The sequence below is a fragment of the Marmota flaviventris genome, chromosome 16 (assembly GCF_047511675.1).
Source record: "Marmota flaviventris isolate mMarFla1 chromosome 16, mMarFla1.hap1, whole genome shotgun sequence".
Taxonomy (NCBI): Eukaryota; Metazoa; Chordata; class Mammalia; order Rodentia; family Sciuridae; genus Marmota; species Marmota flaviventris.
In genome coordinates this window covers 49781291-49805440 of record NC_092513.1, presented here as the reverse complement: position 1 = coordinate 49805440, position 24150 = coordinate 49781291, and the positions used below count along the sequence as shown (strand labels likewise).

Here is a 24150-nt window from a genome sequence, read left to right as displayed (position 1 = left end):
CCAGAAGTATAAAAAAATTAAACTTGATATTTAGATTTCAGAAAAGTCTTGACTAGAAAAAAAGCTATAATACTTCAAAACCTCTACCCCAACTATAATCAATATTATAACAGCCATATTCCAATTTCAGTCTGAAACCAAGGAAAGAAAACCCTTGATTGTATCTCTTAAAGTAGGCCCTCTTAAACAAAGCAGCTGTTAATTGATAAAAAAGGTACAGTTAACTAACAACCATATGGCAGCTTTCAAGCTTTTCAAGATGAATATTTATATTAAAGTAATAATGATAAAATTGTGAAAGTATATATTAACATATGAACTTTTTTATATAAGAAAATCCAACAAGATAGGTAACAAATATGTACAGTAATAACAATTTATGAAAATAATCCTACATGTGCCTGTTTGTACACACACAAACCTTACCGCTTGCATGTCATTGAGTTCCTTCTGATGTTTCACTACCATCTGGTTGAATTTCTCTCTTTCTTGGTTGAGTTCCAGTTGTAGCTTCCGATTTTCCTTCTCTTTCTTTCTCAAATCTTGAGTATTAGCTTTCTTTCTATCAATTTTAAAATCTTTGCGATTCATTATTTCTGCCAACTTGTTAACAGCCTATTAAAATATTAAAATATTATTAATAAGGATCTATATTATAGTCATTCAATTTAAATCTCCACTAATTTTTTTTTTTTTTTTTAATCAGGAAGCAGAATTTTTTGTGGGTCTGAAAATTAGAACAACCTAATGAAGCCTGGAATATGGTAACTGGTAGCACAAACCACTAATAATGACTTATCTCACTATTCCAATGTAAGAACCAGATAGTCTTGCAAAAATCAATTCATTGTTCAATAATTATGCACTACTTATTATGTTGCAGGCACTTTATTAGACACTAGATATAAATATAGGAATACAGTTATATACCAAAGGCATCCTAGTCTGGTGGAAGAGCTAGACATATAAGCAATACAGTCATAGAATAAATGAGAACAAAGAGGCATGCAAGGGTACTATGGGAACAGTATCCAACTGAGACTTGGAGAAGTCAGGATGCTTCCTGGAATACCTACAAATGTGTCCACATGTTTCTTTCTTTCTTTTTTTTTAATGTTTATTTTTTATTTATACACAATACCTTTACTTTATTTATTTATTTTTATGTGGTGCTGAGGATCGAACCCAGGGCCTCACACGTGCTAGGCGAGCACTCTACCACTGAGCCACAACCCCAGCCTCCTTTCATTCTTTTCTTTTTTGTGTGTATGGACAGCATGTCTTTATTTTATTTGTTTATTTTTATGCAGTGCGAAGGATTGAACCCAGTGCCTCACACATGCTAGGCAAGCACTCTGCCACTGAGATACAGCCCCAGCCCTACATATATTTCTTCTTTTTAAAAAAATATTTATTTTTTAGTTGTAGTTGGACACAATACCTTTATTAGTTATTTTTATGTGGTGCTGAGGATTGAACCTAGGGCCTCACATGTGCTAGGCAAGCACTCTACTGCTGAGCCACAACCCCAGCTCTACATGTTTCTTAAAGAAAATGGGAGTTGAATAAGAAAAGGAGAAATGATATAAAGGAGAAAATCCAGAGATGGTGCTAAGCACAGGAAACAATACATAGGCAAAAAGGCCCAAGATTATTTTTCCCCCCTTTGGACAAGTAGGAAAACAGGGAAAAGGCATCTGACTAGGTAGTTATCATAAGGCTCTTTTCAAAGTAAAAAGTCATGTTAACATAGTTCAGGTTAATTCCTTTTGCAAGAAAGAAAAAAAGTACATTCAAATTGAGATAGTAAAATTAGTTACATAAACTATAAAACATGTTATGCATGGTATATTTGTTCTGCAATACTGTTTAAAAAAATATTTTTCCAGTAAGAAAAGAATGCTATGGGGATGGGGCTATAGCTCAGAGGCAGAACACTTGCCTACCATGCTTGAGGCACTGGGTTCAATCCTCAGCACCACATAAAAAATAAACAAATAAAATAAAGGTATTCTGTCCATCCACAACTGCAAATAAATAAACAAACAAACAAATAAAAAAAAATGGGAAGAAAAAAAAAAGAATGATATGTACCATAATTTCTTTATAGATTAGATATGAGGAACTCCTGAGTAACTTAATGCAGCAAAAGCTTACTTCATGGAACTCATAATATGCATTATGTATTTATCAAAAAAATGAAATACAGAAACATATTAAGAAAGTTAAAAACCTGTGTAATACCATATCCCTCAAAGATCAACAAAGTTTCCTTTGCTTTTCTTTCAATTTGCTAGAAGTATATCATCTTCTATGCTTCCTAAATATAAAAACAAACTACATATTTAAATTTAAAAACTGGAATCACATTACACATTTTGTGCTACAACACAATTTAAGTTTAATGCTATATCCTATTGCTGGGAGCCATTAGCCAAGTAGGCATGACAATTTCCTTGCCAGCGTACCCCATGTTGCTGACATGTTGCAGCGACATTGAATGTAGGTGACCTTGCTCAAGGACCAAGGCAGATTAGGGTGTTCCCGGTTTTAAGATAATCGTGTTTAGGGCGTTCCCAGTTTAGGTTCCAGGTTTAAGGTTTAAGATTATTCCTCCTGGGAATAGGGCGTATCCTGCTGCCTGAGTTCCCCTTGAGTTCTCACGGGATTCAGACAGTATATTTTGGAGATAGAAGCCCAGAGAACGTGGATTTTGGGCAGAGGAGGTGGATTTGGGCAGAGAACGTGGACTTTGGGCAGAGAACGTGGATTTGGGCAGAGAACGTGGATTTCCCCAGAACGTGATTGTAGACGGCTGGTGTGAGTTCGGGAATAAAGAGTTGCTGTTTGAATCTACAAGCTGTGTGGTGGCTCGTGATTGTGTGCCCAGCCAGACTGTGGCATCTGTGCCCAGCCAGACTGCGGCATCCTATATCATGGAAAATACTATTTTCTCATACCATTTCACACAAATCTACTTCAGGAAGAGCCTCATACACTCTAGGTGAAAAAACTCTACTACTGAGCTACATCCCCAGTCCCTTTGCTAAAATTTCTTATTTTGAGACAGGGATTTGGTAAGTTGCCCAGGCTGGCCTCAAACTTGAAGGCCTTTTGCTTCAGCTTCAGGTACTATCAAGATCCATTCTTTCTCACATTCTATTGTATGAATATTTCATGATTTATCAATACTACATTGAATGCATGTTGTGTTATTTTTATATTTTCACTATTAAAAAATGATACAGTGACCGAGTGTGGTGGCGCATGCCTGTAATAGCAGTGGGGTGGGAGGCTGAGGCAGGAGGATCGAGAGTTCAAAGCCAGCCTCAGCAACTTATTGAGGCCCTAAGTAACTCAGTGAGACTATGTCTAAACACACACAAAAAAGTCTGGGGTGAGGTTTAGAGGTTAAAGCGCACTTGGATTCATTTCCAATACCAAAAAAAAAAAAAAAAGCAGTAATTACTTTTTTATTTATTTCTTTTAAGCATTTTTAAAATGTATTTCTTTTAGGGCTGGGGTGATAGCTCAGTGGTAGAGTGCTTGCCAAGCACAAGGCATTGGGTTCAATACTCAGCACCACAAAAATAAATAAATAAAGATATTGTGTCCGTCTACAACTAAATTTTTCTGCAGGGGGCGGGGCTGGAGGGCCACCAAGGATTGAACTCACTGAGCCACATCCCCAGCCCTTTTTTTGGTATTTTATTTAGAGACAGGGTCTCATTGGGTTGCTTAGTGCTTCAGGTTTGCTGATGCTGGCTTTGAACTCAGAATCCTCCTTCCTGAGTCTCTTGAGCCCCTGGGATTACAGGGCTGTGCCACCACACCCAATTCTAAAAATAGTTTAAAAATTTATTTCTTTTAAGCATTTAAGTAGAATAAATTCTTAAATGTGAAACACTGGGTGAAAGATTTATGCATAATAATGCTTTAGTCTATTAAATTATTCTTATATTTTAATTCCTCAAATAGTATATGAATGAATTTTCCCTACGTTCTTGACAACTGAGGAGTTATGTCTTGTTTAACTCTGTCAAAAAGATAACTGAGCTCTACAGACACTTGTAATTTTACATAAATGTTAATCTTTTCCTTCATGACTTTTTTGTGAATTTTTAAAAATTCCATCTAGTTTCAGATCTCCATTTTTTAAAATATGTTTATTTTTATTTATTTATATGTGGTGCTGAGGATCGAACCCAGGCCACACATGTGCTAGGCGAGCGCTCTACCACTGAGCCCCAGCCCCAGCCCCCTCCTTCATGATTTTTGTCGTGGTATAAAGGTAAGAATTGGTATGAAATTTGCAGTGAAGGATTTTCAAAATCTATTAAATGCATTTCTGAAACATTCCTTTAGTTGCAACATGAAGCACTGAAGAGAGAGAAAGCATATTAGTGTTAAGGGGACTCTATGATCATTTAATTAAAAGGAGAAAAAAAATTAATTATAAAAAATCAAATGAAATACTTAATAGGTTATAAAGAATTTGAATTATTGGATAACTATAAAATAATAAGATGTGTTTTTTAAAAAAATCTTTATTTTTTAGTTACAGGTGGACACAATATCTTATATTTTTATTTTTATGTGGTGATGAGGATGGAACTCAGTGCCTCAGGCAATGCTAGGTGATCGCTCTACCTCTAAGCCACAACCCCAGCCATAAGATGTAGTTTTAATGGACAAAAATCTTAACTAGAGCCATCATTAAATTCAAAGCAAAATTATACATGCACCCCTACAGTTTATTTTTTATTCCCACATCTTCTCTCTTGTTTTCAATACTGTGTCTTCTCTTCATGTTTTCCTATTATTAACAACAGGTCTTCAATACAGTTTAAACACATTCTAACTAAACAAACTGCTAGACAAACTAGCTTTTAAAATTAAAGTTCTATTTCCCAAATAGGTCATCTATATTTAGTGGGAAGAGAAGTACATTATTTTTCAAATGAAAAACTTGAACCTTATTACTGTAGTTTTAAGAAAAAGCGTATAAGGAGTAATTATTAACTTCCCCAAAATATGATACTCAAATACAAACCCATAGAAAAGGTTGAAAACATGTATACCTGTGTTTTAAGGGTTCGTTCTGTATTGATATTCTTCTCAAAAGTAGCCTTAAGATTATTGATCTCCTCCTCCTTCTTCAATTTATATTCTGCCAGCAAATTATACAAAATGTTATTGTATAGCATTAAATAATTTAATTTCTGCATTTCAAATTAACATTGTCCTCAATTATTTAAATTACTATGCATTATATGATAATTTCCTATAAATTCATTAAGAGAGTTCTTAGGGCTATCGAAGTTATTTAATATATGAAAACATATTTCAAAAACCAAACAGATAACATAAACAGGTAGTCACTGAATTTAATATTATGATTAAAAAAAAAAACCCTACATACCTTCCTCTGCCTTCCTCATTTTATCAGTTAGCTCTTCATTTTCTTTTCTTAATAATTCAATATCTTTGGTTAGCATGCTGTTCGTTTCTTCAAGCTAAACAAAGCATACAAAGATTTAAGCTAACAGTGTGATCTTTATCTGTAATCTCTTGTCTATTTCTTGAAGCAGCTTTCTTGGGTCAATTCAAAATACTGTTCTTCCAGAAGTCCTCAAGTCAACTGCTCAGACTCTTTGCTCCTCTTATATTTAAAGCTAAAACCTTAAAGATAATATTTTACATTTTCCATAGATGAGGACAGGTCAGACATCACAAACTACAGAAAATACCTAGTTTCCAGTTTAAGATATGTGGACATAAATAAATTCTAGGTATTAGTTTCCAAAATTTATTTCAGTATATGCATATATAGAAATAAAAGGAAAAAAGCATAATAGAAAGAGAACTAGACTGCAAATTAGGAAATCTTTGTACAGTTCTAGCTCTACCATTAATCTACTATGTGATCTTGGGTAAGTAATTAGCCTTCTGGGCCTCAGTTTCTTCATCTGAATAATGATGATGAAAATGACAATAAATATTGATTGATTATTTAAGTAATATATTTATTGATCATTCATTTAATCCTCATAAAAATCATATAGAATGGGTATTATTTCTGTTTTTATACATAAGGAAACTAAAGCTTAGAGAAATTAAAGCAACTTGCCAAGATCACATAACTTCTTGGGGGTAAAGTCAGGATTTGAACCCAGGACTGCTTAAACCAGAGCACATGTAGACGACTTCAAAACAAGAAAAATCTTTTTAACTCCTACTTTAGTCCCATGATTCTATAAAGACTATATATAAAACTCAGGAATAGGTAATTATAATACTGATTTTCTTATAATGGATTCATATATTATCCACAAAGAATTTTTCATCCCAAGTTGATTTCTCTGAACTTCAAAGAATTCTGCCTCATAAAATCAGTTTTAATGTATTACAAATAAACCTATAAGTTTTATAGTTAGGAAAAAAAAAAAAAAAGCCCAGTACTGTTTTGGATTGAATAATCTTATACATGAGTACAGAATAATCACTATGTATAAAATGTAACTATGCGTACACACATATTTCCTTTAATGCTTTATATGTAACCTATTTTGATTTACATCAATTTTAATCTACAAATACTTTACCTATCACACTTACCCGACTAACAGCGTGATCTTTATCTGTGATCTCTTGTCTATTTCTTGAAGCAGCTTTCTTGCTTTCTTGGGTCAATTCAAAATACTGTTCTTCCAGAAGTCCTCGAGCCAATTGCTCAGACTCAGCTTTTGTTTCTGCTAGATCCAACTGAGTAGAAAGGGTTTCTCTGCAACAAATTTTTAAGAAAAATGGATAATTCTCCCAACTTAATCACATGTTTAAAAACACAAATATCTTTAAATGATAAAAAAAGAACTAAAGATTTTATTGATTAAAGTAAACTTTTAAATCTTCTGCAAATGTTCTATAGAAGTAATGAATTTAACCTCTCAAGCTATCTACTTTTTTTTTTGGTACTAGGGATTGAACTCAGGGGCACTGACCACTGAGCCACATCCCAGCCCTATTTTTTTTTTTTTTTTTTTGGTTTTTTATTTTATTTAGAGACTGAGTTGCTGCTTAGCACCTCACTTTACTGAAGCTGGCTTGAACTCACAATCCTCCTACCTCAGCAACCCCTGCTCCCTGCAGCTGGGATTACAGGCATGTGCTACCACACCTGACCCATCTATTTTTAAATAGGAATTTATTGTGGATTTGAAATAGAAGATAGTAAAGCACATGGAAGAGTCACTGGCTGGCAAATTGGGATGCCAGACCTGGATCTTTATCCTTATCACTAATTGGGAGGATCATTGGGAGAGTTCCCTATACTTCCTGGAGCTCAATTTATCAACTCTATAAAATGGAAGGGCTAAATTAAATTATTCATGACATCTCTTTTAAATGCAATTCAAGAAGATTATAAAGACATAGATTTGTGATCTACTACGAAACATTTGGAAATGCTTTTTGGAAATTACACTTTAAAATCTTTTAGCTTGTTCTTCCCAAAGAAACTCTCTTGGATAAATTACCTTGTTTACCATTACATCCTCCTTGTATACCACAGGGACTCAATAAATGTTTTCTGAACAAATGATTCTGTACCTTTATTTTCTAACAAGGCAACTTTTCTAATAAGTTAACTAATATTAGAAATCAATTTTTCTGCCTTAAAACTAAGGAGGGAGACATATAGTATTCACATATAAGGAGGGAGACATATAGTATTCACATATACAGAAAAAATATTCATTCATTTACCCAACAACTATTTATCTGAATGTTTACTATGTGCCAAATACTGTTATGTGAATTAAGGCATATAGTACTAATAAAATTCCTGCTTTCAGGAAGCATATATTAGTGGAGTCATACAATTTAAAAAAATGAACAAGTAATATGTAGTATATCATAGGGAATAAAATTAGATAAAATGTGGAAAAAGTTGTGAATGTGATCACAATTTTATCATACAAGTAATTGAGAAGACCACTCTGTTAAGATTACATTAGAGAAGAGACATGAATAGCAATGCAGGTTATTTGGGAATACAGTACTTCAGGCAGAGGGAATAACAAGTAAAACAAGTAAAAAGTTTATTTGTAATGCTATGGTGGTAGGAGGGAACAGATGTTTTCTCCTCACTTCTAGGAAATAAGGTCATTAACTGAGGATGAGAAGTTGCATTTGAGGAGAAGAAGATACAAAATACTAGTTAAAGAAGAGTGAGTACATTAGAAAAAGAAAACATTGCTTCAGGTACATGATATTCTTATCTGGGGTTATTGCTTTGCATTAAATTCACATAAGAAATATCTAAGTTATACTTCAAAATGCCAAAAAATGTTTTTATCCTAGAATATATTTCTATACTTGGTCATGAAATTGCACAGCAAAGAATGAAATGGTTCAGGGTAAAATTATCTTCATCTATATACACCAAGACTTCTTTGTAACTCTTAATGGTGAAGGACCTATCTTTATTAATATTTAAAGTCATTCTCACCTTTATTCTCCTGTCTTCTCAAAGAACTTAAATTATCAATAATTCCATTCTTCTTGATTATAATGCCTGGAAAATTCTCTGGCCCATGGAAAGTACTCAGATATTTTATTTATTTGAATGAATGCATGTGCAACTTTTCCCATACTCCATTTACACATGCTCAAATTAATGCTACCTTTAAAAAAGGGGGGGGCTTCCCTTCACATTCTCCCATTCTCCTCCAGCTACTGCTACATTTTGTCTTAACAGTCACATCTCTTGAATGTTTCTTTTTCCCCCCTTAAATGGTACTGGGGATACAATATAGGGGCTTGCACTTACTAGGCAAGCTCTCTACCATGGACCTACATGCCCAACACTGAATTTATTTTTTTTAATTTTATTTTTTAGTTATAGTTGGACATAATACCTTTATTTTGTTTATTTATTTATTTTTATGTGGTGCTGAGGATCGAACCCAGGGCCTCGTATGTGCTAGGCAAGCCCTCTACCGCTGAGCCACAACCCCAGCCCCCAGCACTGAATTTTTTAATTTAAAAAAGATTTACTGAATACTGTAATGTTGCAGGTACATTTGTAGGTGCTGGGCCTATACAAATGAATCAGAACTAAGAAAAAAGCTCTGTTGCATAGGTATGAGGCTGAAGTTTTAGTGGAAAGAAAAACAACAAATGAGAAAAGTAATTAAGCAAAACCATAATATATGAGGGAGATAAGTACTACAAAGAAAAATAAAATAGGAAATGACACGTGAATTGAGCAGCAAGGAAATGGGATTGCATGGGATGACTGGAATTTCGGAAAGCATAATCAGGGAAGGTCTCTTTGAGATGATGTTTAGACCTAGACTGAAGAGGGTTAAACGGCAAGCCATGTGGTCATTTAGAGGAAAATGTTCTGGGCAGGGGGAAGAACAAGTCCAGAATGACAGGTTTGTTGACTAAGAAAATCAACGTGAGTGTTGTATATACTCTATCTCTATTTCTACCCTTTCCATGCATTCTTTGACTTTAGTATCTATTCTCATCACAATTTAGTAATTGGTCTCATCAAGTTAACAATCAATCTTGGTACAAATATAATGGACTATTTATTTATTCCTTGACCTTTTGAACAGCTGGCATTTAAACCATTTTCTCTTTCTTAAAATATTCAATTCCTTTAGCTTTTGTACTACCCGCCTCTGACTTTCTCGTGTATTATTACTGATTTTTTACTTTTTCTACCTCTGTTCATTCTGAAAAGTACAAGATCAATAAGTTCTTCCTTAACCCTGTGTCTTCTGATCCTATACTTGGGGTTATAATTTGGAAGGAATAAGTGTCCACAAAAGTGTTTATAATCTAGGTCACTATTTAACATAAAAATCCAGATTCCTGGCTTCTCTTGAAAAATCAGAAGATCTTGTAGCCAGGCGTGGTGGTGCACGGCTGTAATCCCAGTGGCTCAGGAGGCTGAGACAGGAAGATCTAGAGTTCAAAGCCAGCTCAGCAATGGCAAGGAGCTAAGCAACTCAGTGAGACCCTGTCTCTAAAGTTTCTTATAATTCTCACAACTCACACAATGAATATATATGTATTTAGCTAACTTCAGCTCAGGTACACGTATGGTTTCAAGGTTCATGAGTTTATAAATTGTGAGATACACCATCACATTAATAACTCTCAATTATCTTAGTGACTTCATATGCAATTTATCAAATCAGCCTTAAGTCCCTATCTTTCCTCTGAATTCTACAGCAATAAGCCCAAAAGCCCAGGTTTTCATTTCTATTTGGATATCCCAAAGCACCTCAAAGTCTACAGACCTGACATTAAAATAATCCCTCAATTCCCAAACTCGACATTCTTTTAATTCAGGAATTACTATCAATTCAACTGTTCTAGTAACAAACTTGAAGAGTTGGCCTGAAATTTTTCCTAAACTTTACTCCTACCATCTCTCTAAATCTCCAAATCCTACTTCTACTTCCCATTTCTTTCCATATGCTTTCCTCTCTTCCTACTGCCAATTTCCACTATGATTTCATATCTAGATTATTCCAGTGGTTGTATAATTGATTCCCTTTATCTACACTGTTTTGCTCTAGCCCAATCTCTTCTCCACTCTTTAATCAGAGTGAACTTTCTAAAATACTTGTCAGTTCTTGGCTTAGAATTTTCATTTATTCATTTTATATTTATGAAAAAATTTTTGAGGCAGGAGAGGGTCTCACTATGTTTATCCAAGCTGTTCTCAAACTCCTGGGTTCAAGTGATCCTATTGCCTCTGCCTCCTGAGTAGCTGGTACTACTGGTGGGCACCACTATGCCTTACTGTGAACACTTAATTCTTTGCAAGACCCTGATCTAGGTGTTGTGTTGGGGATATAAAACAGAGAAAAATAAAACTCTTCACTTTTCAATGTTTTAAACTTCTTAGCTTGACACACAAGGCCATTTATAATCTGACTCAGATTTATCTCTCTTATCCTTTCTGTCACAAACTAAACTATGTACTGTTCCTCAACTCAAATTAGCCTGGTTTCTACCTATACTGTCCCCCTTTTCCGTTACCTCACTCCCTGGCTAAATTCTATTTTTTACTTAGTTCTTAACTCTTTTGGGAAATGTTCTCTGAATCCCACATGGTTAAGAAGAGATATATCCCCCCTTCAATGTGTTTCAAAAGCACTTTGCCTTACCTTAATTAGATCTGTTTCCTCTATCAATTCTTAAGCACTTAAATAACCATAACTTACTAATAATTATATTGTTGGCACAAAGTACAGTGCATAGCAATAGGGATAATCAATACATTTGTCTTAAATAGATAAAACAAGGGCAAACATATTAACCCTATGAAACAAAATAGTATATAGGGAATTAGAGACTCTTTTCACAGTGAATGCACACACCTTGGACTGCACATTACAATGTGGATACCACACAAATGGCAGTTAACAAATTAGACTCTACAATGGGGCTACTGTTGGATTGCCCAGGAAAGGAAGCTTTCTAAATCAGACTATAATTATTAACTCTAACACTTGGCTGCCAAATTAATATGTTGACACTTAATGTGATGCTCAATTTTATGATGATCAACAGCTCAGTAATAAATCATTGTCGATTTTGTGTTTCAAATATTTTAATAACTCAAATAAGGCCACTTAATCATAAAAGAAATGTAATTACTACCAAGGCATTATGATATTAAGTCAACAAGGCTAAATAGTAAAAAGTCTCATCCAAGTTTATTTCATAAAATTGTTAAAAATGAATTTAAAATAAAAAATATGTATTCTGAGGTCAGGTGTGTAGCTCAGTGGTAAAGCATGTGCTCAGAATGCATTACACCCTGGGTTTAATCCCTAGCATCAAAAAAACTTACATATCTCAAAACAAATGAAGAGTATAAAAGTGGAACATCTCCACTTCCCTAAGGTGATAAGGATCTAACATTGAATATCTATGGTTGCTAACAATACAAAGAGACAATAAGGCATTGCAAGGTTTCATATAAAGTAGACTTCTCCCTTCTAAAAGTCAGATTTAAACCTATTAATCCTCCAGATCAGGGGTGTCAAATTCCTGTTTCAGATGGTATAAATATTCTAAATCTGCATTAATGTGACTATTGAGTATCTATGAAACATAGGAAGTACATCTAAGGAACTAAAGTTTAATTTCATATAAATGAATTTAAATTTAAATGACTACATGTGGCTAGTGGTTACCATACTAGACAGAGCAGCTCTAGATTTAACAACTGATTTGTGAGAAACACAAAGGAGGTAATGGTTCGACTAATCATGGAAACAGAATCAGCAAAATCACAACTAAGGGAAATACTACATGCCAAAAGATCTACTTAAAAATTTTTAATTTTTTTTCAAAGGAGGTTAAATGAAACAATATAATAATATCAGATAACTAGTTTCAGAGTCCATTCTGACACTCTCTAACTATGTATGAGACCCAGCTAAATGAGTCACTATCTTTTGGGGCCTCTCAGTTCAATTCTAAAATGAGGTTGTTATCCTTAAATAGATTTAAAAGGTTTACTTGTTTATTTAGTGCTGCTAAGATATTGAACCCAGGGCCTTGATCTGGAGTCCATGTTTTCTTCTTCTAAAGTATACATGTAATGGAAATTAACCTGAATCATAATATAAGAAGACAAAAACCTTCACCTAACATAAAATAATGACTGCAAATAGAGAATGAGTTACCTATACATAAATAAACATCTAAAGATTGACGGACCCTTGAAAACAACTTCTTGTCAGTCTAAAACAGTGAATTTCTATGCAACCACTACATCATTACTTTATTACACTGCTTCTTCACTGTAAAAGTAAATTTCAGCATAGACTAATTTGTTCTCAATTATCCAAGTAAAATGTGTTATACCACTCCCATCAAAATAATGGTACACCTACTCAACCTATGGTACACCTACTCAACCTATGTTTATAGTTTAGACAAAGTGTCCCCCAAAAGCTCATGTGTGAGACAATGCAAAAAAAAGCTTATATGTGAAAGGCTTGGGTTACAAAAGCCTTAACATAATCAGTACATTAATCCTCTGATAGGGATTAACTGGGTAGTGACTATAGGCAGGTAGGGTGTTGCCTGGAGAAGGTGGGTCACTGTGGGTGTGCCTTTGGGGTATATATTTTATCCATGGTGAGTGGAGTCTCTGCTTTCCTCTGTCACACCTTCCACTATGACATGCTGCCTCACCTTGGGCTCAAAGCAATGGAGCCAGCTGTCTATGCACTGAGACCTCCAAAACCATGAGCCCCAAATAAAATTTTCCTCTTTTGAAATTGTTGTTGTCAGATCTTTTGGTCAAGGCAACAAAAAAAGCTGACTAAAACAATATCTTTAAGATTAAATTTAAGAATACTTTGTTGTAGTACTGATTCTTATTCTAAAGCAAAATGGACATACTTTTCATTTTGTAGTTCTTGTATCTTCTTTAAATTTTCTCTGTTTTTTTCTTCAATTTCTTCTTTAAGTTCCTTTACCTGGGTTTTATAAAGTGTCTGCAAAACAAGTGATAATAAATGAAGGTTTGTGGTATAAAGGTGTATTAAAAATCGTAATGCAAAAATAAATAAATAAATAAAATTAAACTCACCCCAGAAAAAATATATATGTTTAATATTCATACTTCTTAAAACTTATGTTTTACTTGTTTTAGAATATATTTGATTTTTTTTACTTGTTACATATTAAATATTTGTACATTTTGCTTGAGGAACTCTGAATACATCAAAAAATGCCAGTATCAACATTAGTATTTCAAAGTTATGCAAAATAAATAAAAAATTACTGAAATTAGCAAACAAAAAGAAAGAAATAAAGGTTTGTGCTGGGCAGCAGTTCAGCAGTTTCTTATAAACAAGAAACATATGTCCAACAATTCTACTCCCAAATATTTACCCATGACAAATGCAGTTATGTACACAGTCTTGTATATAACTTCCCATTAAAGCGATATTTATTCACAGCAGCTCCAAACCAGAAGCAATTCAGATATTCATTAATACACTTGTTAAAAAACTTATGATGTATTCATACTACTCAGCAATAAAAAGAAATGAACTGATACATACAACACGATAAATCTAAAAAATGTGTTGAGTGAAAGCAACCAGGCATTAAAGAATACACATACTGTTTGATTTCACATATATGAAATCCTATAATAGGTGAAAATAATCAGTAGTGACAGAAAGCAAGTCAGTAGTTGCCAGCAGATGGAGTTGGGTAGGAAGAAAGGGGCCACAAAGAAATTTTCTGTGGTGAAGAAAATGTTGTACATGTTGTGATGGCAGTTACATGAGTGTACATATCTGTCAAACTTCTTAACCCTGTACATATCTATTATATAGAAATTATACTTAATAACATACAAATTGTATTTATTTGAGAAAATATTTTTTCAAAAATCTAGACAAGTACTACTTATATAAAGTTCAATTCTTGAACTGAATAAAATTACAAAAAGTACTTCTCTTTTTTGGCTGAGGTGGATGGAAAGGGTGGCTGAGAGACAGAAGTATCAACGTAAGAACATATACTTACAGTAGTACAATAGTTCTAAAAAATTCATTAGGCTTTTGCCAACTCCATCAACAAATGCTGAACAGATCAGACCCAGATGTGGTGCTGAAGTAACAGAAAACTTTAGTTCTGATGTCTATTTCTTTCTTTCTTTTTTTTTTTTTAAAAAAACAAACCCCACCCATTTTAGCTTAAAAGATGGGATAAGGAAAAAGAATATTAAGGACCAGAGTGTAGCTATAGAGGACAACTTTTTATGCTGCAATTACTTCTCTAGAAATAGCACTTCTTGAGGAAAAAATAATTTGTATTGTAATGCAAATGAAGAAAAAAGAGAGGGCTTACTGTAGTTTAAGTGTTTATACTTTTTAAAATTAAAATAATTCATTTGCCTGTAGGAACTAGATTCTCATCTCTTTTCTCATTTTAAATGATGAAATTATATGAGGAATCAGTTAAGGGATAAAATGAAAAGCAATTCAATTTTAAAGTCCAGATTAAAGTTAAATTTTAAGTTTGGTTCATAATAGCTTAGTAATTGAATGCTACCTAATGGAATCCTCATAATCAATGGAATAAACTGGAACTAAGAGATGGGGTCAGGTTTTATTATTATTTTGTAGAGGCAAAATCAAGAATCCACAGAAACTACCACAAGTCATTGGATATCCATCTAAAATCTGGAGGCACTGCATGAATATTCTGTGGAAGCAGGCAGATGAAGAATGGAGGATGCTACAGACCACTATGCAGAAGTTGGTAGCACATACTTGAATAATTAAGATTAACCTAAACCCGGGGAAAGATTTTAACAATATTGATTATTATTTTTTTTAATTGAAAAGCATTCTTATGATGGCTTCTTAAGCCAAGAAAATATAAAACAAAAAATAGAAAGTCATAGTGTTTATTAGAAGATAAATAGTATATAGAATCAATGTATCATAAAGCTCTAAATTATGTAGAAACTATATAGAGGTCTAATGGTGTTCAGATTTTAAAAATATATATTTTAATTGTAGTTGGACAAAATACCTTTATTTATTTATTTTTATGTGGTGCCGAGGATCGAACCCAGGGCCTTGCACGTGCTAGGCGAGAGCTCTACCCATGAGCCACAACCCCAGCCCTGTTCAGATTTTTTTACTGCACAGATCATTACTTCCAATATCATTCACACTTGGTTTCTAGGGTATGTTCACTAATGTAATCTGAATTCCATGCATTTCATCAAACTGACTTTGACTTGTAGATCAGGTGGCTGCCAGGGTAATACTAACAGTACAAGTTGACAACTATTTAAGATGAAATGAAATGGCAAAGCAGAAGGTTGGCAACCAAAACAAAACAGAGAGGTTTTAATAAAGCTTCAAAGCATCAGCTGTAAATGTTCATTACAGCAGTAAAAATAACTTGGCCTACAGCAAATTAAGAGGTAGAATGATAAATACAGAGGAAAAAGCCAAACAAATTCACTTAATGTGTACAGGGAGCTAAAACAGAAAAAAATGCTCTTAAACATTAGTTCTATCTACAACTCAAAGGCCACTTTGATATGTAAAAGTGAGCTATTACTACAAATGGTTTGCTGATAAGAAAGCAGAACCTTTAATAGTCTTATTTATATCTCTAATTTGATGGCAATTTTGGAAATGTTTACACAAAAATGGTCATTTCTTTAAGACCATGAACTCAGATTCAGATATGAAATGTAGACATAGGGATGAAAAGGGAGAAAACTTCACAGTATTTGAAAAACAATCAGTATGTAGAAAAGATCTAAATGCCTTGTTTTAAGTAAGGTCTTGAAACAGTCCACATGTTAAAAATGATTCTCACTTACTGAGAAATATTGTTCAGCTTCAAGCTGATCTTGTAGCTCCCGCATTTGTCCTTCATTTCCTCTATACTGTCTGCAGATAAAAGGAGAAACAGTAAACAAATGCTTCTATTTATACTAGACTTTAAATTAATCTTAGTTTATTAAAGTTGCTAAAATTAAAAAGATTCCCTACAATAACCTTTTTTTTTTAAATATACTTCATTATACAGCATTATTTTACTAATTCATTTTGTCAGTCACATTGTCTGGTTCTATCTTCCTCTTTTTGAAATGATGCTATGCAAAGGAGAGGGATTCCTTTTCTAATTAGGGTCACTTTCAGGAGACATTAATTGTGCATCTATTCAAACCAAAAATAAAATTTTTTTTTGTCAATTTTTGTAGAGAAAAGCAATGAGAGGGATACATTTTAAATGCCTTAGGTAACAAGTAAACAAAACTAGGCAGGAATATTTAATAAGCAATTATTCACTATTATATAGCACGGCTAATTAAGCACAAGAAGGGAGTAGTGGAAATTAATAATTAGGAAAGGAAAATAAGAGCAGCAAATTGAGAAAGGAGAAACACAGGCAAAACATGTACAGAGTACACACATAAGCACAACTGATAGGAAAAGACTCAAATGGAACCAGTGCACCTCAAAGACACAGATTTTCAAAGGTTAATAACTTTATCTGTAACTGCTAAATTTGAATATTAGTAATAACTTTGTATTTTTGTACCTAACAAGGCATGTAGTAGATGAAAAGTGTGTTATAATGTCCATTCAATGCTGTGTTGAGAGTTACTTGGGAAGAAGAAAAATATAATTCACATTAATGGGTGAAAATCGTGGCTCTAAAAGGTGTAAAGAATTTTACCAACATAAATCTAACTTTACTTTTCTTTCTTTTTGTACTAGGGATTGAACCCAGGGGCTGATGTCCGCTAAGCAAGCGCACGATCACTCAACTACATTCCCAGCACTCCCATTCCCTGCCTCAGCCTCCTGAGTAGCTAAGATTACAGGCATTCACACCTGTGTCCTGCTTAAATCCAACTTAAGAAAAACTGACAACTTTATCCACGGAACACTGAATTGCAAATAAAACTGGCAAGTGAAAATATTATAAAACAAAATAAATTTAAAGGAAATAAAAATGTATGACTTAGCATAAATTATACCATATTCGATATTAAACTTTTGAAGCATGTCTTCATAAATTCAAAGCAACATGGACACTCCATTTCAAGTAAGCATGTACATCATTTCTCAAGAGTAATACAAAAAGAAAAAAGACATCTTGCACTCTAAGATGCACCAAAACAAACAAACAAATAAATAAATAAATCAGAAAAAAAAAAAAAACCCTCAGAGACTCATGTCTAATTCTAGACTCCAAAATGAAGAAACCTTGATCATCTCATTAATAAAAAGAAATTTTTGAGGGGGGGGGAATGCTGGGAAGTGATACTGGCCAAATTATATTATACGCACATGTAAATATGTAACAACAAATCTCATCATCATGTACAACTACAATGCACAAAACAAAAAAACAGAAAATTATCCCTGATTTTTATAACTAGTCTGAAGACATGTGATGACCTTTATGGATACAAAAAACATGAGAAAATTGTGTTTTATCCATCATAAACAGACTTATATAAAGTTTGAAGCCTATTTTTAAATACCTGTATTTTTAATTTAGTAAGTCTTCATTCCAAAGCCTAAATTCCCTTGCAAGTAATTTCCTCTATTTTTAAGGGCTTTTCCTGACTTCTTATTAGAAACTCTGAGTACATAATCTGAACACACAAAAGATATCAAACACATAAGCCAACACTGAACACAAAAAAGAAAACACAATGGTATTTTCAATACTTACTTTGTAAGCTGAGCTAACTCAAATTCTAATAATCTCTTTGCTTCCAATAAAGTATTTATTTCTTGTTTCATCTGCTTTTCTAAACCTTTTAAATTATCTGCCTCAAATGCTTGAGTCTTCAATTCATTTTGTAACAACAGTCGCTTATTGGATTCTTGCTCTAATTGCAGGCTTAGATTCTTAACCTAAGGGTGAGAAAAATAATTAACATCTTAAATTTCTTTACAATAATTTATTTGGAATTATTTGAAAGAATACTAATCAAACCTCAAAAATATAATAATTCTTTATTCTAATAAAGAATATTAGTATTCTAATAAGTCTCCATTTTTCTTTATGTTTATCATTGGATATTTACTAATAAGTCAAATCAATTCCCAAATTTCAAGTTTTGTAAAAAAAAATATATATAGTTTCTTTCTACCTTAACTAACATCAACATTTTGGAATACAAAGTGATCATAAAAGCCACTTTTTTTTTGGGGGGGAGACAATCCAAAAGGGTATTTAAAATTTACTGTTTATTCATAAATGCTCTAGTATACAACCTTCCAAAGCTTACAAAACAAATTCAATATTTAATTTATAAATATTTGTTACCAATATTTATAAAATACTAGGTGATGGGACCAATGAATCAAAAATTCTTATGATGGTTTACAGTGCTTTCATGATCCACTCTGTTATGTGACAGACCTCTTCTCTAATCCTATCACTGGTCATTCTCTACAATGTTATCATATTATTCAGATCCTCAAATGCAGTAAACTCTTCATCTCATAATTCTTACACATGCTATTCCTTCTATCTTCTTCTTTGAAGGGTTATAAACTAGAGCACATCCAAACTAATTACTAAAAATTTATTCATTCCTCAGCTCTTAAGTGTCACGCCCTTAGCAAGCCCTTCTTTAACTCTCAGATGTGATTAGTTACATACTACAGCATTCCATACTTTCTTTTTTTTTAACTACCTGGCATGCTTGTAATTTTAATATTCCACATTTCCCTCTCTGTGATAAACTCTCAAAAGATTACACCTACCTTATTTACCTCAGTAACCCCAACTCCTAGCACAGAGTTTGCATATAATAACAGGTAGTCAAGAATTATGGGTTTTTTTTAATATTTTATTTACATTTTAGTTTTCGGCAGACACAACATCTTTGTATGTGGTGCTGAGGATCGATCCCGGGCCGCACCCATGCTAGAAGAGCGCGCTACCACTTGAGCCACATCCCCAGCCCCAAGAATTATGTTTTTAAAGTGACTATTATCTTTCAAATTTCCAACATACATTCCTCCAGTGTGCCAGCTCTGAAAGGCATCTCTAATCTCTCTCCATTTTAGTTAATTCTATATACCAATACCAGATTAATTTTCCTAAAAGAATGTTGTCACCTAAAGCTACTACACAAGTTTTAAAGAGTATCAATACTTTGGTCCCAAAATTTCTCCCATGATAACTCAACATGTCTTTTCTTCTTCTGGTCAGATCAAGTTCCCTTTTGCCCTTTACTCACATATCTTATTACCTATCAAGGGGAGTGGATACTGGGGATTGAACTCAGAGGTACTCTTCCCAGCCCTCTTAATTTTTTATTTGAGATAGAATCTTGCTAAATTGCTCAGATTAGTCTCAAACTTGCTATCCTCCTGCCTTACCTCCCATGTAGCTGGGATTATAGGATGCTCCCCTACCCCCAGCTCAGTCTTTAATTTGTATCTTACACTGATAATATTTCCTCTACCAACTTAAGTCTTGGGAAGGCTTTTCTATTTTCAGGCTTACAAAGAATTTCCAAAGCATGTATAATATACCAACATATATTATCTTTTCGTCTTTTTAGCAACAGCTTTATAAATGTGTAAACCAAGTTTGCTTGTTTGTTTAAGCCAAGTAAGTTGTGTAACCCAAGTAAGTTTGTTTTTTAGTAGAATATCAGTTTCTTCAGGGGAGGAACTATGACATTTCAATGCAGTTGTACTGTCATAATGCAAAATGAAAAAAATTCTATGAAGTAAAGAATTTGAAATGAAAATTCTAGGTGCTAGGATAACCATATATTGTAGGGAACATAAAAACATGTAAGTCATTTCATTCAAATTTCCATTGTATTTAAATTACTGATAATGGCTCTTCGCACATAACTTACAATTGTTTCTGTTCTAAAAAAAAAAAAAAATTAGTGTGATTTTTTCTTACTTCATCCTCCATCCTTTCTTTATTTTCAGTCAAATGTTCCAGCTTCTGCTGAGATTGTTTCAGATCAACATCTAACATAGAACATTGTTTCTCAATCTGAACAACTCTATTTTCAGCCTTCTCTCGAGCTTCTCTCTCTTCCTTCAGCTTTTTTTCCATCTCTGTATAATAGAAAAAAGTTAAAAACATGCACTTGAAAGAGTACCTTAGTATTTTTCACTTTTAATGGTCTGTAAACTGGTTTTAAATGTCTCTACTATTTTTATTCTGGGACCCAGAATAATAACTTCCAATGTTATTTGAATTATTTGTGTGGTAAGGATCTCTAAAGTAAAAGTTATAAAATACAATAAAGTAGTACAATAGTACCTTTTAAATCCAGGCCTTGCCCAATGATGTAAGAGATTATTTAGTACCATTTTCAGAGTAGAAGGTAAAGACAAAAGAATAACTAAAGAGAAAAATGAAAGTAGACTAGGTAAAAGCAGAAATATATAGTTATATGTATATATAGTTATTAATACCTTGCATTGTTCTGAAAAAGTTTCAAGAGGCTTAAGGCTATAATAGGAAGGATGATTAGATTCCATGGTATTCTAAGAAATCTACTTAATTATTACCAGAAGATATTTGTCTACACTGAGGTGCCTTTTTTGAGAAGTTGGTTTCAATGGTTAACTAGTAATTTGCACCAATAGGATTCAAACATAGTTAAATCTGCTCTCTCATTCTCAGAGACTGCCTTCTAGGTGACAAAATAGAAACCATCAGATGAAGTTCCTTATAAAAACATATACTGGAGAAAAGATAGCCTCTTCAACAAATGGTGCTGGGAAAATTGGAAATCCATATGTAGTAGAATGAAATTTAATACCTATCTCTCACCCTGCAAAAAACTCAACTCCAAGTAGATCAAAAACCTAGGAATTAGATCAGAAACCCTGAACATACTTAGAAGAAAATATAGGTCCAATACTCCAACATATTGGATCAGGAACTGATGTCCTTAAAAGACTCCTGAAGTACAAGAAGTAAAATCGAGAATCAATAAATGGGATGGTATCAAAGTAAAAAGCTCCTTCACAGCAAAGGAAACAATCAGGAGCACGAAGAAAGAGCCTACAGAGGGGCTGAGATTGTGGCTCAGAGGTAGAGCGCTCATCTAGCATGCATGAGGCACTGGGTTTCATCCTCAGCACCACATAAATATAAAATAAAGACACTGTGTCAATCTATAACTAAAAAATAAATATTAAAAAAGAAAGAAAGAAAGAGCCTACAGAATGGGAGAAAATCTTTGCCACCTGTACCTCAGATGGGGCAAAAAAAAAAAAAAAAATCAAATAACCAATCAATAAATGGGCTTCCTTTGCTGAATAGGCACTTCTCAAAAGAAGAAATATGAATGGTCAACAAATATATGAAAAAATGTTCAACATCTCTAGCAATTAGAGAAATGAAAATTAAAACTACACTGAGATTTTATCTCACTCCAGTCAAGATGGTGACAATCAGGAATACAAATAATAATAAATGTTGGTGAGGATATGGGGAAAGGGTACACTCACTCACACATTGCTGGTAGGACTACAAATTGGTTAAACTACCCTGGAAAGTAGTATGGAGATTCCTTAAAAAAAAAAAAAAACCTAGGAATGGAACCACCATTTGACCTCTGTTATTCTACTCCTTGGTATATATATCCAAAGGAGTTAAAATCAGCATACTACAGTGACATAGCCACATCAGTGTATATAGCATCACAATTCACAATAGCTAGGCTGTGGAACCAACCTAGGTGCCCCTCAACAAATGAATGAATAAAGAAAATGTGGTATAAATACACAATGGAATATAACTCAGCCATAAAAAAGGATGATTTATGGCATTGTTGGTAAATGGATGAAACTGGAGACTATCATGTTAAGTGAAATATTCCAGTCCCAAAGCCAAAGGTCAAATGTTTTCAATATGTGGAAGCTAACCCATAGTAAGTGGGTGGGCTGGGGGAGAAAGAATAGAAATTCAGTAGATTAGACAAATGGGAATGAAGGGAGACAGGACAGGAAAAGGAAAGATAATGGAATGAATCTGACATAATTTTCCTATGAAATACACCACAGTGAATCCCACCATTTTGTACATCCACAAGAATGGGGCCCTAATTAGAATAAGATATATTCCATGCTTATATAATTATATCAAAATGATTTTTACTGTCATGTATAACTAAAAAGTATCAATTAAAAAAAAAGGAATATCCAAATTGGGGAGGAAAAAAAAAAAGAAATTGCCCTCTGATTTCATGTATGACACCAATTTCTCTGTCTTAAACTGAGTGAATGATTTGTGGCTTACAGGTGAGATTCTCTCCCACACATAGCTATTGTGTGTGAATCTAGGAGGAAGAACAGAGAGATGAGAAGCCAGAGATTCTGTCTGCAGTGTGTGTGTGTTTTAACAGAATGTGTGTGTGTGATAAAAAGGTGGTGTTCTCCAGTGAATATATGGTTAGAAAGAAACTAAAAAAAGAAAAACAACAACAACAAAAACATAGAATGTTAAGCGGCCAAGTAGTTCTACTTGATTTCAAAATCTAGTTTCAAGACGACCAGATGGCCATTAACCAGATTAGTGAGACTAAAATATAAGAGCAGGTCTGGTGAATAAGATCACACTAGTTTTCTTTTTTACAAATGAAATTTAAGGTGCCAACTGACACATTCAGTAGTAGGTTAAGAGTGAGCAGAAGGTGAAAAAAGACTTTTTTTTTTAAGTTTGGTTATTTTAACGGGATGGATAATAGGTTGCTGCAAGGGTTTATCTATTAGGTTTTTTGTTGTTGTTGTTGTTGTTTTAATATTTTTTTTAGTTGTACATGAATTTTATTTATTTATATGTGGCACTAAGGATCGAACCCAGGGCTATAACCCCAGCCCTGTCAGTTTTTAAGAAGCTCAGTGGTAGAATGTTTGACAAGCTAGCATGCATGACGCACATGATTTAAACCCTAGCCACTAAGCCCCCGCCAAAAGATGGGCAAGATATGTATATGTTTGTAGCCCCTGTCCAGCACGGGCTACTGAACTGAGGTCACTCGGGTAAACTTGGAGTGACACAAAATGACCACGCAGACATGGAAATACCTTTTTCTGGGCTTCAGGACGGTTTCCCTGCCTCCAGCAGCAAGCTCCCAAAAGAAGGGCAAGAGAAAAACAAGAGAGGCTGACAAGAGAGAGGGAGCACGTTCTGAGGCTTGGTTTTTATTTTTTGGGGAAGCTAATCCATGGAACATTCTATCAAAAAAAAAAGGGCAAAAGGGTAAGATTACAATAAACAGGTGGGTGTAATTCAACCCCATTGGGTGATGCCCACTCCCAAAGCTGCACCTTTCTTATCCAAGCGGAGGTAAAGTCCACTTGCAATGAAGGTACCTGTCCAGTACCTCTTTACTCAGGACTTAAAGGTGTGTGCATAGCTCCTGTTCAGGGCGGCCCCCCCACATATGTTTATAACAAGAAAGAAACAAGTGGTAAAGTGAACATTGAGGACAAAAAAAAAGAGAAAAAGGATAAGTAGTTAGGATAAGAGGTGACTAGTTTTGCTTATAGTTAGAACATATTATATAGGAAGAAGGTTACCCTTTTAGAAAGATAAGATAGGTAA

General features: G+C 33.7%; 1 protein-coding gene across 2 annotated transcripts in view; it reads right to left on the bottom strand.

Moving 5' to 3' along the window:
- Rock1 (Rho associated coiled-coil containing protein kinase 1) overlaps nucleotides 1-24150 on the bottom strand; it is a 156541-nt gene that overhangs the window by 16252 nt on the left and 116139 nt on the right. For both annotated transcript variants that reach the window (XM_027942917.2, XM_071602872.1), the window contains exons 19-26: nucleotides 20485-20645; nucleotides 18280-18464; nucleotides 16409-16478; nucleotides 13447-13541; nucleotides 6619-6784; nucleotides 5423-5516; nucleotides 5082-5170; nucleotides 427-615 (exon numbers count right to left, since the gene is read on the bottom strand). In XM_027942917.2, the coding sequence (XP_027798718.1) occupies nucleotides 427-615; nucleotides 5082-5170; nucleotides 5423-5516; nucleotides 6619-6784; nucleotides 13447-13541; nucleotides 16409-16478; nucleotides 18280-18464; nucleotides 20485-20645 (1049 nt within the window). The remainder of the gene's footprint in view (nucleotides 1-426; nucleotides 616-5081; nucleotides 5171-5422; nucleotides 5517-6618; nucleotides 6785-13446; nucleotides 13542-16408; nucleotides 16479-18279; nucleotides 18465-20484; nucleotides 20646-24150) is intronic.